Source organism: Bidens hawaiensis, unplaced genomic scaffold (genome assembly GCF_021521415.1).
Source record: "Bidens hawaiensis isolate Kalapana, Puna unplaced genomic scaffold, B.hawaiensis_p1.1 tig00001236_1, whole genome shotgun sequence".
NCBI lineage: Eukaryota > Viridiplantae > Streptophyta > Magnoliopsida > Asterales > Asteraceae > Bidens > Bidens hawaiensis.
The window spans coordinates 2,027,244-2,047,490 of NW_027491070.1; the positions used below are offsets into that span (position 1 = coordinate 2,027,244).

General features: G+C 35.8%; 4 protein-coding genes across 5 annotated transcripts in view; all 4 read right to left on the reverse strand.

The window, feature by feature from the left end:
- The window catches only part of LOC143568847 (110 kDa U5 small nuclear ribonucleoprotein component CLO-like), a 277,562-nt gene extending 271,760 nt beyond the window's left edge, over nucleotides 1-5,802 (reverse strand). The window contains exons 1-11 of one of the 2 annotated variants that reach the window (XR_013141637.1): nucleotides 5,743-5,802; nucleotides 4,074-4,815; nucleotides 3,895-3,963; nucleotides 2,613-3,806; nucleotides 2,442-2,540; nucleotides 2,207-2,365; nucleotides 2,042-2,127; nucleotides 1,774-1,972; nucleotides 1,188-1,298; nucleotides 909-1,115; nucleotides 576-823 (exon numbers count right to left, since the gene is read on the reverse strand). Coding sequence is in view for 1 of the 2 variants with exons in the window: in XM_077054901.1 (XP_076911016.1) it covers nucleotides 725-823; nucleotides 909-1,115; nucleotides 1,188-1,298; nucleotides 1,774-1,972; nucleotides 2,042-2,127; nucleotides 2,207-2,365; nucleotides 2,442-2,540; nucleotides 2,613-3,806; nucleotides 3,895-3,963; nucleotides 4,074-4,814 (2,964 nt within the window). In the remaining variant the exon portion in view is untranslated. Of the gene's footprint in view, nucleotides 1-558; nucleotides 824-908; nucleotides 1,116-1,187; nucleotides 1,299-1,773; nucleotides 1,973-2,041; nucleotides 2,128-2,206; nucleotides 2,366-2,441; nucleotides 2,541-2,612; nucleotides 3,807-3,894; nucleotides 3,964-4,073; nucleotides 4,816-5,742 lie in introns of those variants that run through there. The other variant, XM_077054901.1, reaches the window with a different exon arrangement.
- Nucleotides 5,803-13,017: 7,215 nt separating this feature from the next.
- Nucleotides 13,018-13,494, reverse strand: LOC143566451 (uncharacterized). Its single transcript, XM_077053153.1, has one exon. It carries the CDS (start codon nucleotides 13,492-13,494, stop codon nucleotides 13,018-13,020), a length of 477 nt encoding a protein of 158 aa, XP_076909268.1.
- A 2,655-nt stretch (nucleotides 13,495-16,149) lies between these two features.
- LOC143566462 (uncharacterized) lies at nucleotides 16,150-16,634 on the reverse strand. The gene is made up of 2 exons (XM_077053161.1): nucleotides 16,340-16,634; nucleotides 16,150-16,247 (listed from the first exon to the last, which is right to left on the reverse strand). Exons 1-2 carry the CDS (start codon nucleotides 16,632-16,634, stop codon nucleotides 16,150-16,152), a joined length of 393 nt encoding a protein of 130 aa, XP_076909276.1.
- Nucleotides 16,635-18,695: 2,061 nt separating this feature from the next.
- LOC143568872 (uncharacterized) lies at nucleotides 18,696-19,422 on the reverse strand. The gene has a single exon (XM_077054915.1). It carries the CDS (start codon nucleotides 19,328-19,330, stop codon nucleotides 18,824-18,826), a length of 507 nt encoding a protein of 168 aa, XP_076911030.1. The 5' UTR covers nucleotides 19,331-19,422; the 3' UTR covers nucleotides 18,696-18,823.
- Between the last annotated feature and the right edge of the window lie 825 nt (nucleotides 19,423-20,247).

The following is a 20,247-nucleotide window of genomic DNA, read 5'->3' on the forward strand; positions in this document are numbered from 1 at the left end:
AAAACTATCAAGGCACGTTAATCAATAGGTAATTCTTTAAACCGGCTCGAACCAATAACAATCGATAGAGATGATATAAAGGTGTCGGATCATTAGTTTGCAACTTTACATCAAAGGGTTTAAAATGGTGAAAAAACTTGACAGATTGGAACGGTGAAGTACATTCAGGTGAATCGACTAAAGTCAATAGTAAATGCGATAATGTAGCAAGTGAATCAACTAAAATCAATAATAAATGTGATAAGACAGCGATAACTAGAACAAAAAAAAAGTATCATCGGGTTTCAAAATTTCGCAGCGAATGATATACGAAGGTGGATAGAAAGGTTATATAGTAGACTTGGAACCTTTACAAGCATTACTAGTCAAAAACTTTCCCCAAGGCGTGAGTGTCATAACTCACGAGTGACAGATCTAGTAATGAAAAGCGAAGAAAGCACACGTATCTAAGCAGAGAATTTTGTCTTTTTAGTCTATAGACAAACCGCAGTGTGAAAAACAACAAAAGTACACTTCTTAGTTTGACACTACAATCCGATAAAGAAAGAAGCAAACCCAATAATATAATATCCCACTGAACCATTCAGTATCTATTTAACATACTATAATCAAATCATCCCTCAACCAAATGAGACTTCTGCAAGAGTTTAAAAATACACGTCTAGCGTCTTTTGGTATTACCAAAACTCAAATGTAACAAAGTGCCACAACTCATTCATGGTGACTAGATCATCTGCTGGTGCAAATCGGCATCCTGTTGGGCTAGCTCCACCACCATAGCCTCATCGAAGAACTTGTTAACACTCACATCCTCACTCATTCCCTGTAAAAATGACACACCGCCATTTTATTTCATTTCATTCATCAATTCAACTACAAACAAAGCAAAACAAAAGATATATACGTACCTTCCTACGCCTTGTTTTCACCATGAACTCACGTGCAAGATACTGAATCTGTGCGGGCTCGAGTGGGCGTAACACAATACTTTTATCCAAAGGATCACCGGGTACAATAGCCCAATGGTCGAAAGTTGAGACTGCAAACGCCTGTCCTTGGGTGTGATACCGCAAGTCCGTCTCAAAACCAAATGACTCAATTACAGGAACAAATGCCTGAAAAACATCCAGCAAACAACATTAGAAACATGTGTTGTCTTTTTCATATAGTAAAAAGAGAACACTGACCTTGACAATATAAGCAGGGGTTCCTGGTTGAGGTACATCAGCAGTTATATGCCCACGCCTTCGAGACAACACCGTGTATATAGCAGAAACACAATCGATGGGTGTTTGTATCTGAAATTTATACACACGAAACACATGATAAGTTGAGGTACATCAGCAGTCATACGGAAGACACCGAGAACAAGTATGCCCGTAGAGTCGTAAAGGCTCCACTTAATTAAAAAAAACTGAGTTAATTACATAAAAGGTCCCTATGGTTTAGCCTAGGCCACACCATACCACCTTTGAAGACTAAGTTTTAAAAGTTACAAGTCTGGGGTTTGTGGTTTCAATTTTAGGACAAGTTTGGTTTCTAACACTAACTTCTGTTTTCTGTTAACTCTATGCAAATTCATTAAAAATACCCTTAATAGCTTTAACAAATAATTTAATGGTTAGACTACAACATGTTAGATAACTGAAACCACAAACCCAAAACTTGCCACTTTTAAAAACCTTAACCAAAACGACAGCGACCATTTGCGTCATTAACTCTAAACTATTAGTTATGAATTTAGCATAATTAAGTTTTGGAGTTATTTATTACCTCGACATAATATACGGGCTCCATAAGACGTGGTGTAGCCATAAGAAAAGCTGAGTAAGCCACACGTCGAGCGGTTGGAATGATTTGACCAGTCCCGCGATGTAGAGGCTCAGGTGCAATTTTCGCATCAACTATTTTGAACTTGACGTTACGGATAGGCTCGTCACAAAGCGGACCCTCGCGTGCACCCCACTGGAACCTGTTAAAAGGTTATATTAGTACTAATTCGCACATAAAAATAAAATATAAGATAATAATCAAAACATACCCTTGAACAATTGAATCCTTCACAGAATTCAACAAACTTTTGTCGACTTCACTTGAAAGAGTGTCATCCAACAATATATTAGGTCCCTGCAAAATAATTAAACATATATATTTAGAAAAACATGAAGGAAAAAAAAAGTAAGAAAACTCAAAAACCTTTTTATACCTGCTTGTCGGGCCCAAAAGCCCAAATGGATCTTGCAGCAAGCAAATCCCAGTCATACTTCTTTTGAAAAAAGTCACCTAGCTTCTTTTTAGGCCAGTCCACACTTACAACACCATTCTCAATATCTTCTGCAAGTCCTCTCTCCAATGGTTCAGCAATCTACACAAAAAAATTATATAAGACACATACTTTATAGAAAAATAAGAACATAAACTAGGTGTATCGACTAACATACCATGGTAATTTTATTTTTCTTGTTAGGCGTTTCAGCAAAACACTTCATTGATGAAGACTCCACCACCGTTTCACAAAATGAGACAACCGGATCTGCCACCTGTTTAATACATAAAATGCATTAGAAAAAAGAATACAATATTAAGAAACAATTAAGAAATGATTGCAATACCTTGACTTCGACTTCTGAATATAGTTCTCTGAGATCCTTCATTATAGAATCAAGATACAACTCACCGGTACCTAAAATAGTATGCTCTCCTGACTCTTCAACTTTAGTAATTGCTAACGGGTAACTTTTGCTAATCTTTCTAAGACCCTCAACCATTTTTGGTAATTCGCTAGGGTTTAACGGTTCGGTTGCGGTTTTCACTACAGGAAGAGTGTTAAATTGAAGAGGCCTGAATATGTACACATCATCATCATATTTAGAGTCACAAAGTGTAGCGGTTTTCATAATGGAAGCATCAACACCTTCAATAAGTACCCAAGAGCCAGGTGGTGCCTTGTTAATAGGTATCCTGTAACGGGCTTGATAAACCCATAGTTTTGTTACTTCTTTTACAGTCATATCCTCTTCATCATCAGGTGAATAACCTTCTCCAAGAACACGAACGGTCTGACCTGTATGGATTTCTCCACTATAAACCCTTCCAAACGCATCAAAAACGCTACAGTCGGATTTTGGATACAGTTTGGTAATGTTGACCATGAGTGGACCAGCTGGGTCACAATTTGACATGGCACTGTAGAGTCTTGAACTTCTAGGCCCGGTGTAAATATGGTCAACTTTTTTAGATGCAGCCTCTTTAGCAGACGGAATGTGGTGAACCAGCATGTCGGTGAACCCAGTGGCTGACCCAAAAACCGAGCTGCAAGCTAAACGAAGCAAAGGTCTCACATTCAATTTGTAAGCAGCATTGCTTAAAGTGACCCCGAGTTCTGCTAATGTTGTCTCCACACTCTTTTTATGTTCTCCAATAACTTGGCTGTAAATCTTATAAAGGGGTTCTAGGATGAACTGTACAAATGACCGTTCTGCCCCGCTTGAAGGTTGTTTCTTTTTGAAGGTTCTGGTAGCAGGGTCATAATAGTAATCTCCCCAAAGTCTAGATGCAAACTTGTTGGCATCAAAAGGTATTCCATGAAGTTTGACATATAGCTTTGCAAATGATGGTAAAGTGAAGCACCATCCTGCACTACCACTAGCAAAACAAAGGTTTCCAGCAGCTGGATCTATGACCTGAACATTGCCAGCTGTCGAAGAGACTGCAGTTATGTGGTTATTGATGACTTCAATTGTATGTTTCAACTTATGATAAGCATCTTTTGGAGGTAGTTTAAGCTCAGTAATTAATCTATCAACCTACATATAAACATTATAGAAGTTCTTAGTACTTATAAATTGAGTGTTGTGACTTCAAATAGCAATAATCAAATGGTAATAAGAATACCTTGTTTATCACAACTACTAAAGGTAGACGCTCCTGAATTGCATGCCGAATTGCTCTTTCTGTGTTCACCTGTTCAAGTGTTGATACCAAAATACTATCTTAATGAAAGTTGATAACAAAATACTACAGAGTATACAAATTATATAACAAACAATGTAGCAAACTATTAAATGACTTACCATGACTCCTTCAGCAGCATCAACGATCAAGACAGCACCATCAGCAAGCCGAAGAGCAGCTGTCATCTCATCAGAAAAATTAACATGTCCCGGTGTATCCATAATATTACACATATAAGATTTAGAATTGCTATCTTCAAGAACAAGTGACATAGGAACCGCTTTAATTGATATTCTTCTCTCTTGTTCATCAACTCGTGTATCAGTGTATCTCATATGTTTCTCACTGTTTTGATCAAAAGTAGAAATATGATGTGTTTGCTCAACCAACATATCCATGAAAACCGTTTTCCCATGCTGCAAGTGTCCAATCAAAGCAACATTCCTAACCAAAGTAGGGTTTGAAGAAAGACCCAAGAGAAACTGAGTTGAAACGTAAGTGGACGAATCTTTAACACCGACTTCAAACTTAATATCCCTAACGGGCTTAATAATCGGTAGCTCAAGAGGTTGTTCATCTTCATCCATAACAAGGGTTTCCACATCCTCACCATAAACCTCTTCTGCAGTAGGATAATACTTCTTATCCTCTGCAAGAACAATCTGATTATCCATATCAACATCTTCACCGTTGGTTAACCACCCGTTGGGTCCCGCAGCCGCATTCTCTTCATCAGAATCAGCCCTTTCGGATATCTTATCTTGAATATCCTCCTCTTCATCCTCTCTATCACTCTCTTGATCAGACTCAATTTCTGGTCCAATGTAGTTTCCAAACTCATCATACAAACTGTCATCCATCCTGCAATCACAAAAAACCCTAAGTTTTAGTGATACATTATTACATTAACAAGTGATTTTTAACTTCAATATAACATAATGTTAAATATCAAGGCATCAATTACAAAACTTAATATAAATGTACCAATAATATCGACCTATCACCACACCACGTTTCACAACGCGAAATCAATTAGTCGCAGACATTATAAGAACACACAGTGTAACAACTATTATGGTGTAAAACGGTATATTAGATTATCTTTTGAGGAATTGCAAAAAGAAAGAGAACAAGTGGGTAGGGAAACCAATTATACTCATACGTTAATTTACATATAACCTAATCACATAATACGTATATACGCTTTGGTTTTAGTTGACCGGTGCTTAAATCTACACGATAAGATTAGAATAGTCATTATAACATATAAAAAACCTTAGATAAAGAAACATAAACAAATCTAAACCAACACATTGTCAAACGTTAACAAACACAATTATAAGAACATGACCTACGTTCGTAGTTCATTTAGTTAATCAAACGAAATTCCTTGAGCACTTACGTTCATTTATTAACATTTGGTTTGCTTACAGCTCTTCCAAAAGCCCTAAATTCCACACTATCATCATTCAATTCAACCTACTGACGAATCAGATTCATTTTCTATAAGTAACTTATGCTACTCATCTATTACAAAACTTTAAACTAACATGACGTTAAAACTTGACCTAATAGTTCAACACTATCGAAATGTTTACAATAACCGCTGTAACAGAACCTAATAATATCACGTCACGTGTCACAACAGAAACTAATCATAGCTTAGATAATAAGCAACGATTACAATATAATTAGGTTTAGCTAATTAGGTTTTAATTCGAGGAGTTACGGAAAGAAATAAAACAAAATGGTGACGTAAGCAGTCAATTGAGGTGAATTTAATCTAACCTGAATGGTTGCCGGAGAGAGTGACGGTACGGACGGAAGGGTTTCAGTGACGACAAGGGTCTAAGGGCTCAGATTCGTAGCCTCTTTACTTAACTCGAATTGTAGGCGGTTGGTTCAGTCAGTCACTGGAAACTTGGTGAACCTTACATTACAGTGGGCTCATGCTAAATTTGAAACAAGCCCAATTAAAAGCAGCAAGGAGCGGTGCAAACAGACTCGTGACGTTTTTAAGTTCGAGTTCAGCTCATTTACTATTCGTTAATTAATCTATATATTGTTTTATTTATGTAGATTATTTTTCAAGTACAGTTTTATATATATAACATAAAATATATTATTTAGTTATTTTTATAATATTATAAATATTATTTTATTTATTATAAAAAATATATTTAAAAAAAATCAATGTGTATATTCCAATACTTTTTCTTTTTTCATAGAAAGTTCCTTCTAACTTATAATAAAAAGATTTTTTTCTCTAAATAGGAGTTTGTTTTCCTTTCCTTATAACGAACGTATAATAAAAAAAAAATTCATTAAACTTATCCAATTAACTTCTCATTGATGGATTGTTTCATCGAGATCCAATCCAAATCACGATGTCATTTTCTTGTTCTTAAATGTGCCTCTTTAATCTTTTTAGGTTTATGCTCTACTCCGGGTAAAGATCCGCCCGATTTTGATTTGCACATATAGTACAAATGCTCCCATTTTATAAATGACAGGCTCGCGAGTTGGTTTGAGCTCGATATATGAAGTTCGGGCTCGTTTATTAAACGAGCTTACTTTTAGGCTCGGACTTGTTTAAGTTTGGTTCGGTTGAGATTTCACGAGCTAATCTCGAGTAGCTCACGAGCAGCTCGGCTCTTTTACACTCCTAGCCGCAAGCCAAATTGTTCATTTACGATTTGGGAATTTTGAAGTTGGCGTAAATAAAGTAAAAAAACGATTGTGAAATCAAATCGATGACTGGTTTGATTAGTTTCATGGTTTGAAACTGAAACGTGAACAACCCTATTGTTAGTTTTTTAGTATGATTGGATTAGTTATTCAGCCAATTTAATCATAATAATCATTAAACAAGTTAGGGATTTGTGGAGTGCATGTTTGTCTTAGTTTGTATGATGTTAGGGGGGCGAAACCTCTAACGAACAGGGTCCGAGGGCAGCGCCCCCGATTAGCAGGGTTCCAAGGGCCATAGCAATATTCATACTAAGTTCTTTTTCAATTCAGAGTTTTATCCGATTAAGTATTTGAGGAACCAACCAATAACTTTTAATCTGAAAATTATCACACGACTCTGTGAAAGTCTAAATCGAAATTCCCAAAATTCCCAACACATATCAACAACATTTGGTTTATGATAGGTTTCCCCTCAGTTTGCCACGTGATAGTTCAAGTACTTATATTTTAAACCCTTGTAATGTACATGATAGAAAAATGGTTTTTTTTAGTCTGGTTTTAACAAGAGTAGTTTATACTATATAGTATATCCCATAGGTAGAAGAAAATTCTATATTTGTCTCGCTCTCACTAGATTCTACCAATAGCTCTGTTTTATGTAAGATTATACAGTTATACTATATATGTTTGTTTGTTTATATTTTAAACCCTAAAATATTAAAACATTTTGAAAGATAACACCTGTTTTTATTAGTTTAGACGGTTGATATGGTATAAAAATCTAAACAAGGAGGCAACATTCATGATTTCCATCGTTTTGTATGATAACAATCAAAACTAATCGATTCATTTGTGTTCGTAACATTAAACTATAACCAAACTAACAGTATAGGCAAATTCTAGTTTGCCTAGTTGAACAATTCATTTCAATTTGGTTTTCAAATTATTTAGGTAGCGTTTGTTATGTAGTAATGACAGACGAAATGGAATGTTTCATTAAGTGGGAATGAAATAAGAGGTGTTTGGTTGCACAATGGAATGGAATCATCCATTACACATGGAATCTCATTCCATCAAAACCATTCCTTCCCCACCCCCTTCTTTTTTTTCCATTCCATTCCTCCTTCAACCTACTTTCTCAACAATACCATCATCTAACAACAACCACCGCCACCACTACCATAGCCACCACCACCTCGGTCGCCACCACCGTCGCCGCCACCACCAACTGACCGCCACCGTCGCCATCACCACCTCCACCACCACCTTACCACCAAAGCTACTACCGCCACCATCGTCGCCACCCGACCATAACCGCCAACACCACCGTCATCACCACCCTACCACCGCCATCACTATTGATGATACCATCGCTTGACCACCACAACCACCACCCCCGCCGCCTGACCGCCACCACCACTACCGTTGCCACCGCCACCACCATTTTCATCTCCAAAGCTACCACCACCGTCACCATTTCAGTTTTTTTTTTTTTTTTTTGTAAAAAAATATATATTTTGGGATATGAATATTTTTATTATTTCTATTTCATTTCTAAATTTTTTTTAGATATACCAAACAATATAAAGTAATTATTAATTTCATTCACATATATTAACCAAACAAGACAAAGGAATAATAATGATCCATTTCATTCCTTTGTCCATTCCATTCCTTCTCTCATTCCATTCTCCCCTTCATTCCATTCCTTTCAACCAAACATAACTTAAAGATTGCTTTAAATGACATCTATTTGTGTTCCACTTTTTTCTTATCAAAGCTTTCTAAGATTAAAGAAGGTTTAAAAAAGAAAAACTGGATTTTAAAGAAGAGATGTTAACATAATGCTTGTAAAAATCCAGCATAGAAAGGCATAAATACAACCTGTGGTAATACAATCTTCGATCTATATGAAACCGTTACACGATTTAATCATAGAGCGAATCCATGAAGAAACCCATATATTGTTGTGTCGTCGGTTTGTTGTCCACCCGATCATAAACAAAATAAAACAATATAACACTATATATATAGTACTTTAGATTGACAATCCATGAAACAGTTTGATCATATGTTTCACAAACATATATATAAACATAACAAGAATAACTTCATTAAAACATTAGTACACATATAATAACTAGTTGATATATGTTACAACACATCATATCATAGATCCTTATATATGTAACATCATGATTATTGATACATAAAATATCAAAAGAAAGTTACAACATATATGATCCTTGTGCACACATGGTGTTTGTTACATGCTAGATATTCAAGCACTAGATCTCATTAGTGGTGTTTATGTGTCGGTGGATGATGGACAACAGGAGGTGGAGGTGTGTGAACCACTGGTGGTGAAGGGTGGTGAACGACGGGAGGTGGCGGTGTGTGGTGAACAAAGGGAGGCGAAGGGTGGTGAACGACGGGAGGTGGTGGTGGTGTGTGGTGGTGGCCAGATGGTGGTGTTGGTTTAGTCATTGTTATTTTGTGATGTGTCTAAATCTTGTGGTTGTGAGTCTTGTGACTAGTTGGAGAAATGGTTGAATTTATAAGTCGTGTGATTAATTGTTAAGTTAATTTCAACTCTCATAAATGGGTTAGGTGACACATCTACCAATCATAAAAGCACATATAAAAACGTTATTTTCTTTTTTTGTTTTGTGTATTATAAAAAAATATGACAAAACTTTGTTCTATTTTATTATCTTTTTAACCCTTTTCTATTTCTATATGTTCTTTCATCATTACTCGTACTACGCTTAACGACGGTCTATGCTTTTTGATAGGCTATGACATAAGAATAAACAAAAAGATTTAATTGCTCCTCTTTCTGTTTCTTCATATACTTATGGGTGAAAAGTGTAAACGAGTCGAGCATAGCTCAAGTTTCACTAACCTTGTGATCGGTTATTGTTTGAAGAATAATAAAGGTTAATCTATGTTTTGGGACACCTGTCATATGCGAGGGGCCTAAATTTATATATGCAAATGATAGCAATAATTAATAAATAAAACATAAGTTTGAATAGAGATATATGTTTTTATCAATCAACATAACAAGATATACAAAGAAATGAAATTATCGCCCATGTACTCAATATCTTTAAATGTGGAAGCTCCATTCTGGTTGATTTCATATGTATTTTCATCGAATTCACTCTTATTGACAATAAGAGATGAGTTTAGGCATGTGTTTGTCAACAAAAGTATACTTAACAGCTACAAAAAAATATATATAAAAACAAAATAAAACTAGCATTTTACATTATATATAGATCGAACGCAACATTTACAAACCTTTATTCAACTTTAGGCCATCATCTATCAAATTAGGTGACACTAGAAGTGGCAATTATGGTATAACTAGAAAACAATCAGGTTTTAGGTTGTCTTATATAACTCATTTATCAAGAGACAATCAATGTTCCAAAACTACCGGATGGCAAAACGGTTAAGTCAAGGTTCATGGGGGTATAAAGTATAAACACCGCAAGAGAGAGACGTGCGGGTCATGAGTATCGGGTCAATAGGTCGGTTTGGGTTCACGGGTCAATATGGTGGAATGAATCTATGAAAGATTTAGTGACCAAAAAGATACAATTGTTTACGTTGGGTGGAAATTTAGTGAATAGTGAAAAGACATTTCGATTAAAAAAGGCAAAAGTATGTTATCCTAAATTTGCAACGCATGCATGTAATGCGTTATAAAGTTAGTGGAAATACAAGTTTAAACTTTAATCCATATAACAATCTTTTTCATAGAATTTCGTCTCATTTGATTTCTAAGACAACCCGTAGTGGAAGAGATTGAGATGGAGAAGTGGTCAAGATCAGGTTCGAACCCCCCCCCCCCCCCACCCCACCCGAAGATGAGCAACTAAGAAATATTTTTCGGCCAAGATAGTGGGGCCCACTTGATTTTCGGATTTTTTTTGTATTTATATAACCATTAAAATTATGACACCTCTCCTCTCTAGGGGAGGATCTAGGGTGTATCCAGGGGTTGCCCGGGTTACCCCTCAACTTTCACGGCGAAGTGCAAAATTAGTGCGATTTTTTTTCTTTTTCTCGGTTTTATGTACTAGGTTACCCCTGAGCAAAAATTAGGTTACCTCTAAGAAGAATTTAGATGAAAACAGAGTGAAATAGCCGGATTTTTTCGTTTCATTATTTATTTTTTATTGTCACCGGAGCTCTGCATAATGCTTTGTTAGTTTGAGAGAGATGATCAACATGACCTAATATTAACACTGGGCCTTTTTAAAGCCAGGGCCCATATCATTGTAAGAAAAGAAAGTGTTTAAAATATAATAGGCCTTTCTTGATAGTAACAAATATTTTATTTATTTGTTAAACAAAGATTTTTTTCTCATTTATTTGTATTTTTATCATTTTATTTAGCTTCGTACAATAAAAGTAGTTTTTATTTACGTTTAAAGTTTGTTTAGTTTATTCTTTATTAATTTTGAAATAATCATTTAGTTTTTCTATTCTTTTTATTAATATTTTTTATTGTTCGAAGGTTATATTTGAATAATGTATTTTATGATTTGGAGTATAAATTTATTTTTTCTATGTATTTTTAACAAGTTATTTACTTATTAGTTTGATATTTGTTATTTTCAAAATATATAAAATTTATCAAGGCTTTAAATACCAGTTTGATATTAAGATAATGTGAAAAGAAGTTTAGATTTTGATGTTTGTAATACATTGTTTAGTAAAAGAAAGTAGCCGTCATACAATCGTGAATACAACAAAAGTTAGCTCGGGCCCTCTGATTAAAATGTTCTGGTTCCGTCAGGGGCAATGCGTTAAAAAAATTATGTTACCCCTGAATTTTTATCCTAGATCCGCCACTGCTCCTCTCAATCTCTACCCCATCATCACACCCCTAAAATACAATCCATCTTTTTGCTGACTGGACGACACGTGACACATTTCTCCCCCTTTCTTTCTCTACCACTACGCATGGTCTAAGTATATTTTTCAAATATTTGTCTTCTAAATGATAAAAAATTAGCAAACGCTATATTCTTAGAATTTGTGCTTGAAGAGTTGAAGTGATAACCTAAGCTATAAAATATCTTAAGGACATTTTTCCTTAAACAACTATCTTTCTTGAAATTTGTGTGGCTTAGTTTAGTAACAATAATTGAACGAGACACAATAATTTAATCATCATGACTTGAAGCGATTCAACAGATCAATTTTATGAAGGTTTTACAATCGATTAACATATGTATTACCGGAAAGTAGATTAATAAAAATGAGTGGTTTTAAAGTAGAACCTGTTTCAACTTTTGTTGATTGAAATCAAACTGGTTTGGGCTCAGAGTTCGGTTTATGCACTTGTACCTTTAGGCATTTAAGTGGCCCTATTTAGATTTGGTCATCGTTAGGAAGGTGGGTTACTAGGTTGGGTTTTTTATTTATTAGGTGGGTTCTTTTACCTTAGGTGATTTGTTTGATATACAACCTCTAGTAGATCATGTTTTATGGTAACTAGAAAAGAAAGTGATGCCATATAGATGTCATCTAGGCACGAGGAGTTTCACTATCATATCATTAGTCCACAACTAAACATGCGTCATAGTAAGTGATCGTGAGTTGGTTTATTCTCTAATTCTTAATGCGTTTTGTTAATTATTTTCAAACACCAAATATGAATTATTTTTAAACAATTAGTTGTCACCCAAAATGTCAATCCACTCACTTAGTTGTGACGCGGTGCTGCATGATAGTACTGATAGTGATATGATGTCTCATTTCATATCTTCACGGACCATAACACATTGTCTTATAAGCCGATTGGACTTGAGGTGATTTTAAGCTAATTACAAGTGAGTTAGGGTCGTGTACAAGTTGATGTGAAGTGTCAAAGTAGATAAGTTTTGTTCAGGATTCCACTAAAGTTTTTAAGATTTGAGTAAAGATATGCATGTTAGATGAATGATCAAAATAAGGTCCTCTTTTTGTCTAAAAAAAATTCGAAAACTAAAAACTTTTAGTGATTTTTTTATACAAATAATCAATTAAGACCGTAACATCGTTGTTAATCATGCATCTACGGTGGGTTTTTTAGCAATTTTTTTTGTGACTGTTAATTCACGTACTTTTTAAACATACTAATCTACACCTTATTGTTCACCATACGTACAACTTGAAACCTCGTCACTTAGGGCACTTTTCTTCCAACACTTTGAAACCATTAGGTTAAATACCCTCTCGGTGCATGATGTTAGGTAACTAAACAGTTCATTATGATGTATCTGATTTTAAATTATTGATATCAAGATACAACATATAGCGAAATACATTTTTATTTATAAATAAGCAATGCCTCGAACCTCTTTAGGCTCTTTAACTTTGATAATCTTTAGCCACGATCACACCTCTGACATCTTTCTTCACATCATTAATTTCAAAAGCCGACACCGGATAAGATTTACAAATGCCATAACTAGTTTTAAAAGTGATCTTTCCTGTTAGAGGATTGCCAACAACGATCTCAGTTATTGGAATCCAAATCAGTAGCTCCTTAGCTTTAACACCCGTTAGTTTCTTGATCTTGAACTTTTCTATGAAAGCAGTTACTTCTACTGCGTTTGATGTGAGCTTCCCAATCTTTTTATTTTTGGTTTTGTTTGGTTTCTTTTGTATAAGCCACACAAAGCCGGTCTCTTTGATGTACCCAACTTCCTTCATGCCTTCTAAAGTGATGAGACCATTGGGTAGTCCCATTTCTGTGAGTAGAAGCTTTGATTGTTCTTGACAAACTACATCACCATAGTAAACGTATGTTGCACTTGCCTTAATTTCTTGTGTCACAAGAGACATTTTGGTTTGATTTAATATCTATTGGTTCTTTATTATGGGTTTATATGAATGTATGATGGGATTACACACTTTAGTAGATGTGTAGTAGGCTTAGCTTTTTGTGATAATTACCTAGATGCCATTTTCAATTAGTGCATTGTCAAATTGGCAACCTAACTTTTGACTTGGTTGCTTCTAATTTCATATAGTTAGCTATGTATTAATGTCTAAATGAAGCCTTTATGGTTAATTTTCAAAATCATTTTGAAAGACACTGTTTTAAACACCCCCCCCCCCCCAAACCCCGCGCACGCTTTCGTCCAAGCTTCGTCATTGACTAACCAAACAACCGATTTGAAACTCCTTAGCTGAAACCATAACCAATTTCAAACCAAACCGATATTTTTTCATTGGGAAACCGGTTAAAAAACTTGTTTGTGCTACTCTACTATTAGGAATTTTAGTGAGCCATTTTAGGTTAGGTTAGAGGTGCACCAAAAAACCATAATCTGGAACCGGAGCCGATAAAAATACCCGGAACCGGTTTTTTTATACCCAGGTTTTAATACACGCACCCGTAACCGACCCTACCTGTAGGGTACGGATAGGGTATGCATTTCAGTACCAAAACCCGTACCCGGAACCGGACCCGATTTGTACCCGGTAATACCCGAAAACCCGAGCCGGTTCCATACCCGAACCGGGCTTTACAAATACCTGAAACTGGGTTCTTCAAATACCCGATATTACCCGAAAAATACCCGAAAAAATAATCCTAAAAGGTGCAACCCTATAAAAAATCCAATATATATCCGAAAAATACCCGAAAAAAAGCTAGGAAATACCTGAAAATAGGGTTTTTTTCAATGCCCGGAAATTGGGTATTCAAATACCCGGTTTTATACCCAACCCGAACCCGATACATATGGTATGGTGTTTAGAGACAATACCCAAACCCCAACCCGACCCGGTTATTGCCAATACCCGCTCATACATACTCGAACCCGAGTAATTGAAAAATCCAATTTGTGCACCTCTAGGTTAGGTTGCTGGGAAGGTGGGTCACTAGGTTGGGCTTTTTATTAATTAAGGTTTATTAGGCTAAGTTTATTAACTGCCCTATTGCCCTAGTACAATTTTTTCAACGACAACGCATATTTTATTTGAGAAAGGCTCATATTGTTACTTATTTTCATATCTTAAATGAGTCAATTTGGGACCACACAAATGTATATTATGTACGAGTTTGTTTGAGTCATCTCCGTTAGTTAATGAGTCAATTTGGGACCACACAAAATAGTCAACATGTCAAAACGGCTAGAGAGATTACCTACCATATGCTAACTTAAAACGGGTCTAAATGGGTTAGGTCACTGGTCCGGTTTTTGGGTTGTGCGGCCGTGCAATGGCACGACCCACAACTTCTAAGGTTCTCAAAAGGTTTTCATATTTTTGTTATAGATATGCAGGGAAAAAAGTATGAAAACTACGCAAACGAGAATTCGATCATCGATTAGAGATCACGCAAGGGCCAAGGGGTGTAGCGATTAGAGACAAGCACTAGGCCACGTAATCGATAGTATGATTTCTATTCGTTTATGTTAGTTGATGAGTTTGACCAAATTTTATGCTTGCAAAATCGAATATGGATACTCGAAGGTATGATTTCTATGCTTGCAAAATCGTTTATGCTATGCGTGAGTCTTAACAAAAAAGTAGATTGAGTTTTGTAATTCAAAAGGGGTAGCAGCGCAATTTGTTGTCATTTGCCTTCTGTTTGACGTAATCACTACCTTGCTTATTTCTTCTTGTCTTTAGAAATAAAATGGTTTTTCGATGAAGAAATTTGTGACACTCGTTGAGTTGGATTGTTTCATCCAAGCATTTTTCTTCCAAATTTAAACTGACAAATTATTTGTAGATTTTCATTATTACTTTTTTTATTTGTTTATAAACTTTTTAAAGAGAAAGTGTTTTGTGTTTGCCTAATAGCAATTTGTCTATAACAATATTAGCTTTTGTTTAACCCGTCAGTTTTTCTAATTTCATATAAAGTGCTTTTGACAATTCCAGTAACGGAGGCATCGACAAAAAAGAAACTTTCACAATTGAAGTTGTCAAAGTCTTATTAAATCATGTATACCCCAAGAAAGACTTAACGAATTGGCAATGATATCTATTGAAAACAAATATCAGAAGGTTAGGACTATAAAGACTCGATCAAGAGTTTAGCTTCCCAAATCGCTAGGAGAGCCTCAAAGTTCGGTTTGTTTTGGTTATTTACAAAAATTGTATTTGTATTGTAGTTTTTTTTATCTATAACTGAAGAGTTTATATTATAAGGAGGAGGCCGAAAATTTGTCTCGCATGAGGCCTAATATTTTTTGTTTTTTTTTGTTTATCATTCTCGGAGACAGGGTTAGTAAGTGTTTACAACATATATATCTCAAATGAATAATCAAAATAAGATCATTTTTTCACGTCTAAACAACTTAAAATTAAATACTTATTAGTGATTATTACTTTATACAAACTAGTGAAAGTGTGTTTTATTTGAACTATAGGACCATAGCAACATGGTTGAGCAATTATTGATGAAATGATACAACATAAAGCGAAACTCATAATGAAGATCACTTCATTGCAATTTATGATTTATGAAATGCAATCACTTGCTCAAACCTCTTTAACTCCGGCATCTTTAGCAACCTCCGCGTCTCCAACATCCTTCTTCACATCATCAATTTCAAAAGCAGACACTGGAAAAGATCTACCTATACCAGTATTACATTTAAAAGTGATCTTTCCATGGACGGATTGTCAACAATGACCTCACTTATTGGAATCCACATCATTAGCTCCTTACCTTTAACACCTGTTAGTTTCTTGATATGGAACTTTTCTACGAAACAAGTTACTTCAGTTGCATTCGATGCAAGTTTCCCAATCTTCTCATTTAAGCATTTGTTCGCTTTCTTTTGTATAAGCCACACAAAACCAGTGTCTTTGACGTACCCAAATTCGACAATGTCTTTTAAAGTGAGGAGACCGTTGGGCAGTCCCATTTCTCTTAGTAGAAGCTTGGATTTTTCTTGACATATTGCATCACCATGGTAAATGTGTGTCGCACTTGCCCTAATTTGTTGTGTCACAAGAGACATTTTGGTTATGGTTTTAATAGCTAATGGTTTGTTACTATGGACCAATATAACAATTGGGTGCTTATATAATTTAGTAGATACGCAACTGGTTTTGTTTCTTGTGGTAATTACTTAAATGCCATTTCCAACTTGTCTTGGTAGTTTTCAATTTATTGGTGATTAAACAGGCACGTCACTTTAAAACTAACTATTGAGGCTAGCGAAAAGGGGGGCTAGTGGCTAGCCCTTGCTACAATGGTCGTGTACACCAACGTCAAGCAGCAAGCCAGGGCGTGAACGATGAAGTGTGGGGAGCTAGCGGCCACGAGTGAGAGAGATGACTGTTGGACTCAGATTTATTTATTTATTTATCTGTTTTATTGTTTTTCTTAGAACAGCAAGAAGGGGTGTTTGGGCTCGGATGTAATGCGGAGAACAAGTGGTTTGGGTGTAACTTAACTTAATTTTCTATGGGCTTTTTTGTTTGGAAGGGGTGTGAAGAAGGTTTTTTTATCGGCTTTTTAGTATGTCGTACTATAAGTTCGGGCTTTATTAGGTTTTTTCGTTTTCTATTTTTATTTTTTTTCATATATTATGTTATTATAATTTGTATTGTTTGGGTTGTTGTTTTATGAAACTAGTATATAATTTTTATCTTTTTTTATATAATTTATCTTTTAGCTATATTATTGTTTTACATTTTCGAAACAAAAAAAAAGTAAAATCAAAAGAAACTTGTAGAATCCCCCGCTCACCTGAACCATAACAGGCTCAAGAGGCTTTAGCATGGGCTTTATCCGGTGACTAGTTCATGTCTAATCAGTATCAGGTAACGCTATATTACAGGATGAATTTAAGGTTGGGCTTCAACGACAACACCTAGTATAAGAGTTCTATGGGATTGAATTTATTGATGCTGTTATCAATTGACCATTAGAAAAGAAGTATATGCCAACATAAATTCTCTGTTGGTTGCTTTGAGTTTCATGTAGTTAATATAATGAAGTATTAATTGCTAAATCAAAGCGTTTATGATGTATTAAAATTAATTAACTTTTTTAATGAAAGAAGATCTCATGTGTAAACATATCCTTTTTGAGGCTATGTTCAAGATCGAATCCTCGACCACCGCGAGACTGTGCCCCTTAATGCACTGGAATCGGATGGAATTCGTAAACCCTCGCCCTTTGTCAGGTTTGAATCCGATAATTCTTTCATTCACCCAGATGTCCATAGAAATGGCCCAAGTGAGAATCAAACATTTCTGGCCTTTCCAACTAACCACTGGACCGGTTCAAGAGACAGTAATAGATTTAACTTTTCTTTGAACGACCAACAAAAAACTTAAAATTAAAACACTAGCAAGGAGCTAGAACTGTCAAATACGAACACCACAACCGACTGCATAGGCCCAAGCTGAATAACTTGTGCTCTTTAATTAGAAAAAGTATAATTACATTTCTTGTATATATTGATTGTTTTTACCGCCTTAGTGTATAAGTTTATAGAAATCGAAGTTAATATATCACTTGATGCACTCTAGGTCCCTGATTAAATGAATCAAGCATGACCTCATGTACGATTTTGGTGTTCACTAAACCGATTCAGAATATTAAGCAAATTTATAAAGTATAAACAATATTCTTATTAATTAAAGAAATCGATTTAATGGGCTATTGGGCTGGCACTGGCGGCCCATGATTCCCCTTTCTATGTATGCGGAAAAATGATTGATGTCGTGCACAAATCGGTTAACCGGTTAATTTGCTAACCGGTTTTTTTCTAGAATTAACCGGTTAAACCGGTTAGAGAGACAGGTTTGACCGGTTAGATCGGACCGGTTAACCGGTTTTGAAATCAATAATACAAACCGACGGTTAGGATCGGTTAGTAACCAGTTAGGATTGGACTGGTTAGTAACATGTTATAAAATCGGGTTTAAACCGGTTAGAAATCGATTAACCGGTTTTTGTGTGCACCTCTAGATGCACATGCCCTCTAGATGCACATGCCGACCCGAACTCTCGAATAATAATTTTGAAGTGAGACAAACACATTTACTCTTCATGTTAGAAACAAAAGTCATGAAACATTAGATCTTCAATTATTGTCTTGTTATTGATAACATGGTACAACATCATAAAATGCAAGTGATGATTAAATATTACTTCCTTGCCATATATTAATTATATAAAAACTTCATTACATGCTCAAACCTCCTTCACTTGGGCACCCTCCTCTACTTCTTTTGCATCCTTAGTCACACTCACACCTCCAACATCTTTCTTCACATCATCAAGTTGAAAAGCCGACACTGGAAAGGTCCTGTAAAGGCCAGAAGTGGCCTTGAAATTGATCTTTCCGGTGCACGGATTGTCAACAGTGATCTCACTCAGTGTGATCCACATCAAAAGCTCCTTAGATTTCACACCCGTGAGTTTCTTGATCTTGAACTTCTCTATGACCGCGGTTACCTCCGTTGCATACGATGTAAGCTTCCCGATCTTCTCAAACTTGTGTTTCTTCTCTTTCTTTTGTATAAGCCACACGAAACCGGTGTCTTTGACATAACCACATTCCACAATGTCTTCTAAAGGTAAAAGACCATTGGGTAGTCCCATTTCTGTTAGCAAAGTCTTTGATTTTTCTTGACAAATTGCATCACCATGGTAAATTTCTGATGCACTTTCCCTAATTGCTTGTGTCACAAGTGACATTTTGTTTTGTTGGTTTAATTTGAATATGGATTTTGTATTGTTTTTGTGGATTGGATGAATGGTTGATGAGTAGGGGTTAGGCCGTTAGGCTACTTATATAGTATGCTAGATATATATTTGGTCTTGATTTCTTGTGATAATAAGATATGGGTAAGAGTTCTCGCAGATTTCCCTATTACCGGGAAACCTACAGAAGTCAGAATGGGAAGAGGAAAAGGAAATCCTACGGGTTGGATTGCTCCTGTGTCCACAGGACAAATCCCTTTTGAAATGGATGATGTGAGTTTGTCAAATGCTCGGCAAGCCGCTACATTAGCGGCGCATAAACTATGTTCGTCAACCAAGTTTGTTCAGTGGTCGTAACGTAATTAGTTAGTGGGGAAAAAGTGGGCCGGGATTCAAAAGAATTAGGCGAAGTGTTTGTTCCTGAACGACGGAAGTGGAAAGACACTAAGGGAGAGGGATATACTCCTTTATTTTTGTAATCGCCAAAATTGTACGACGAACCTTCTTGTTCCAGGCGTACTACCCTGATACGTTAAGGTTTAATTCTCCAGGCCCGGTTTATAAAGTGATAGTAGTCAGAATAAATCAGAAAGATAAGAGATAAGATTCAGGAAAGGAAGCTTTATGGGAGAAAGGATAAAAAGTATGTATGTATCTGTCCATTCCTTCCTCCAACAGATGCGGGTGAATTAGCTGCCTTTATCTTATTCTTCGTTCGTCTAAATAGATAATCGATGTCCTTCGCTCCATTTGCAGTTATCGGTGTAATAAAGCAAGGGGAGAGGAGCATATAAGTCAGATTGCTTCATGAATGTATAAGACTTAAGAGCAAGCTAGGAGAAGCGCTTAATCCCGTCGCTTCGTCGCTCAGTCCGTTGCTTCTTCCTTTCCGGCTCTTTAGACCAATACCA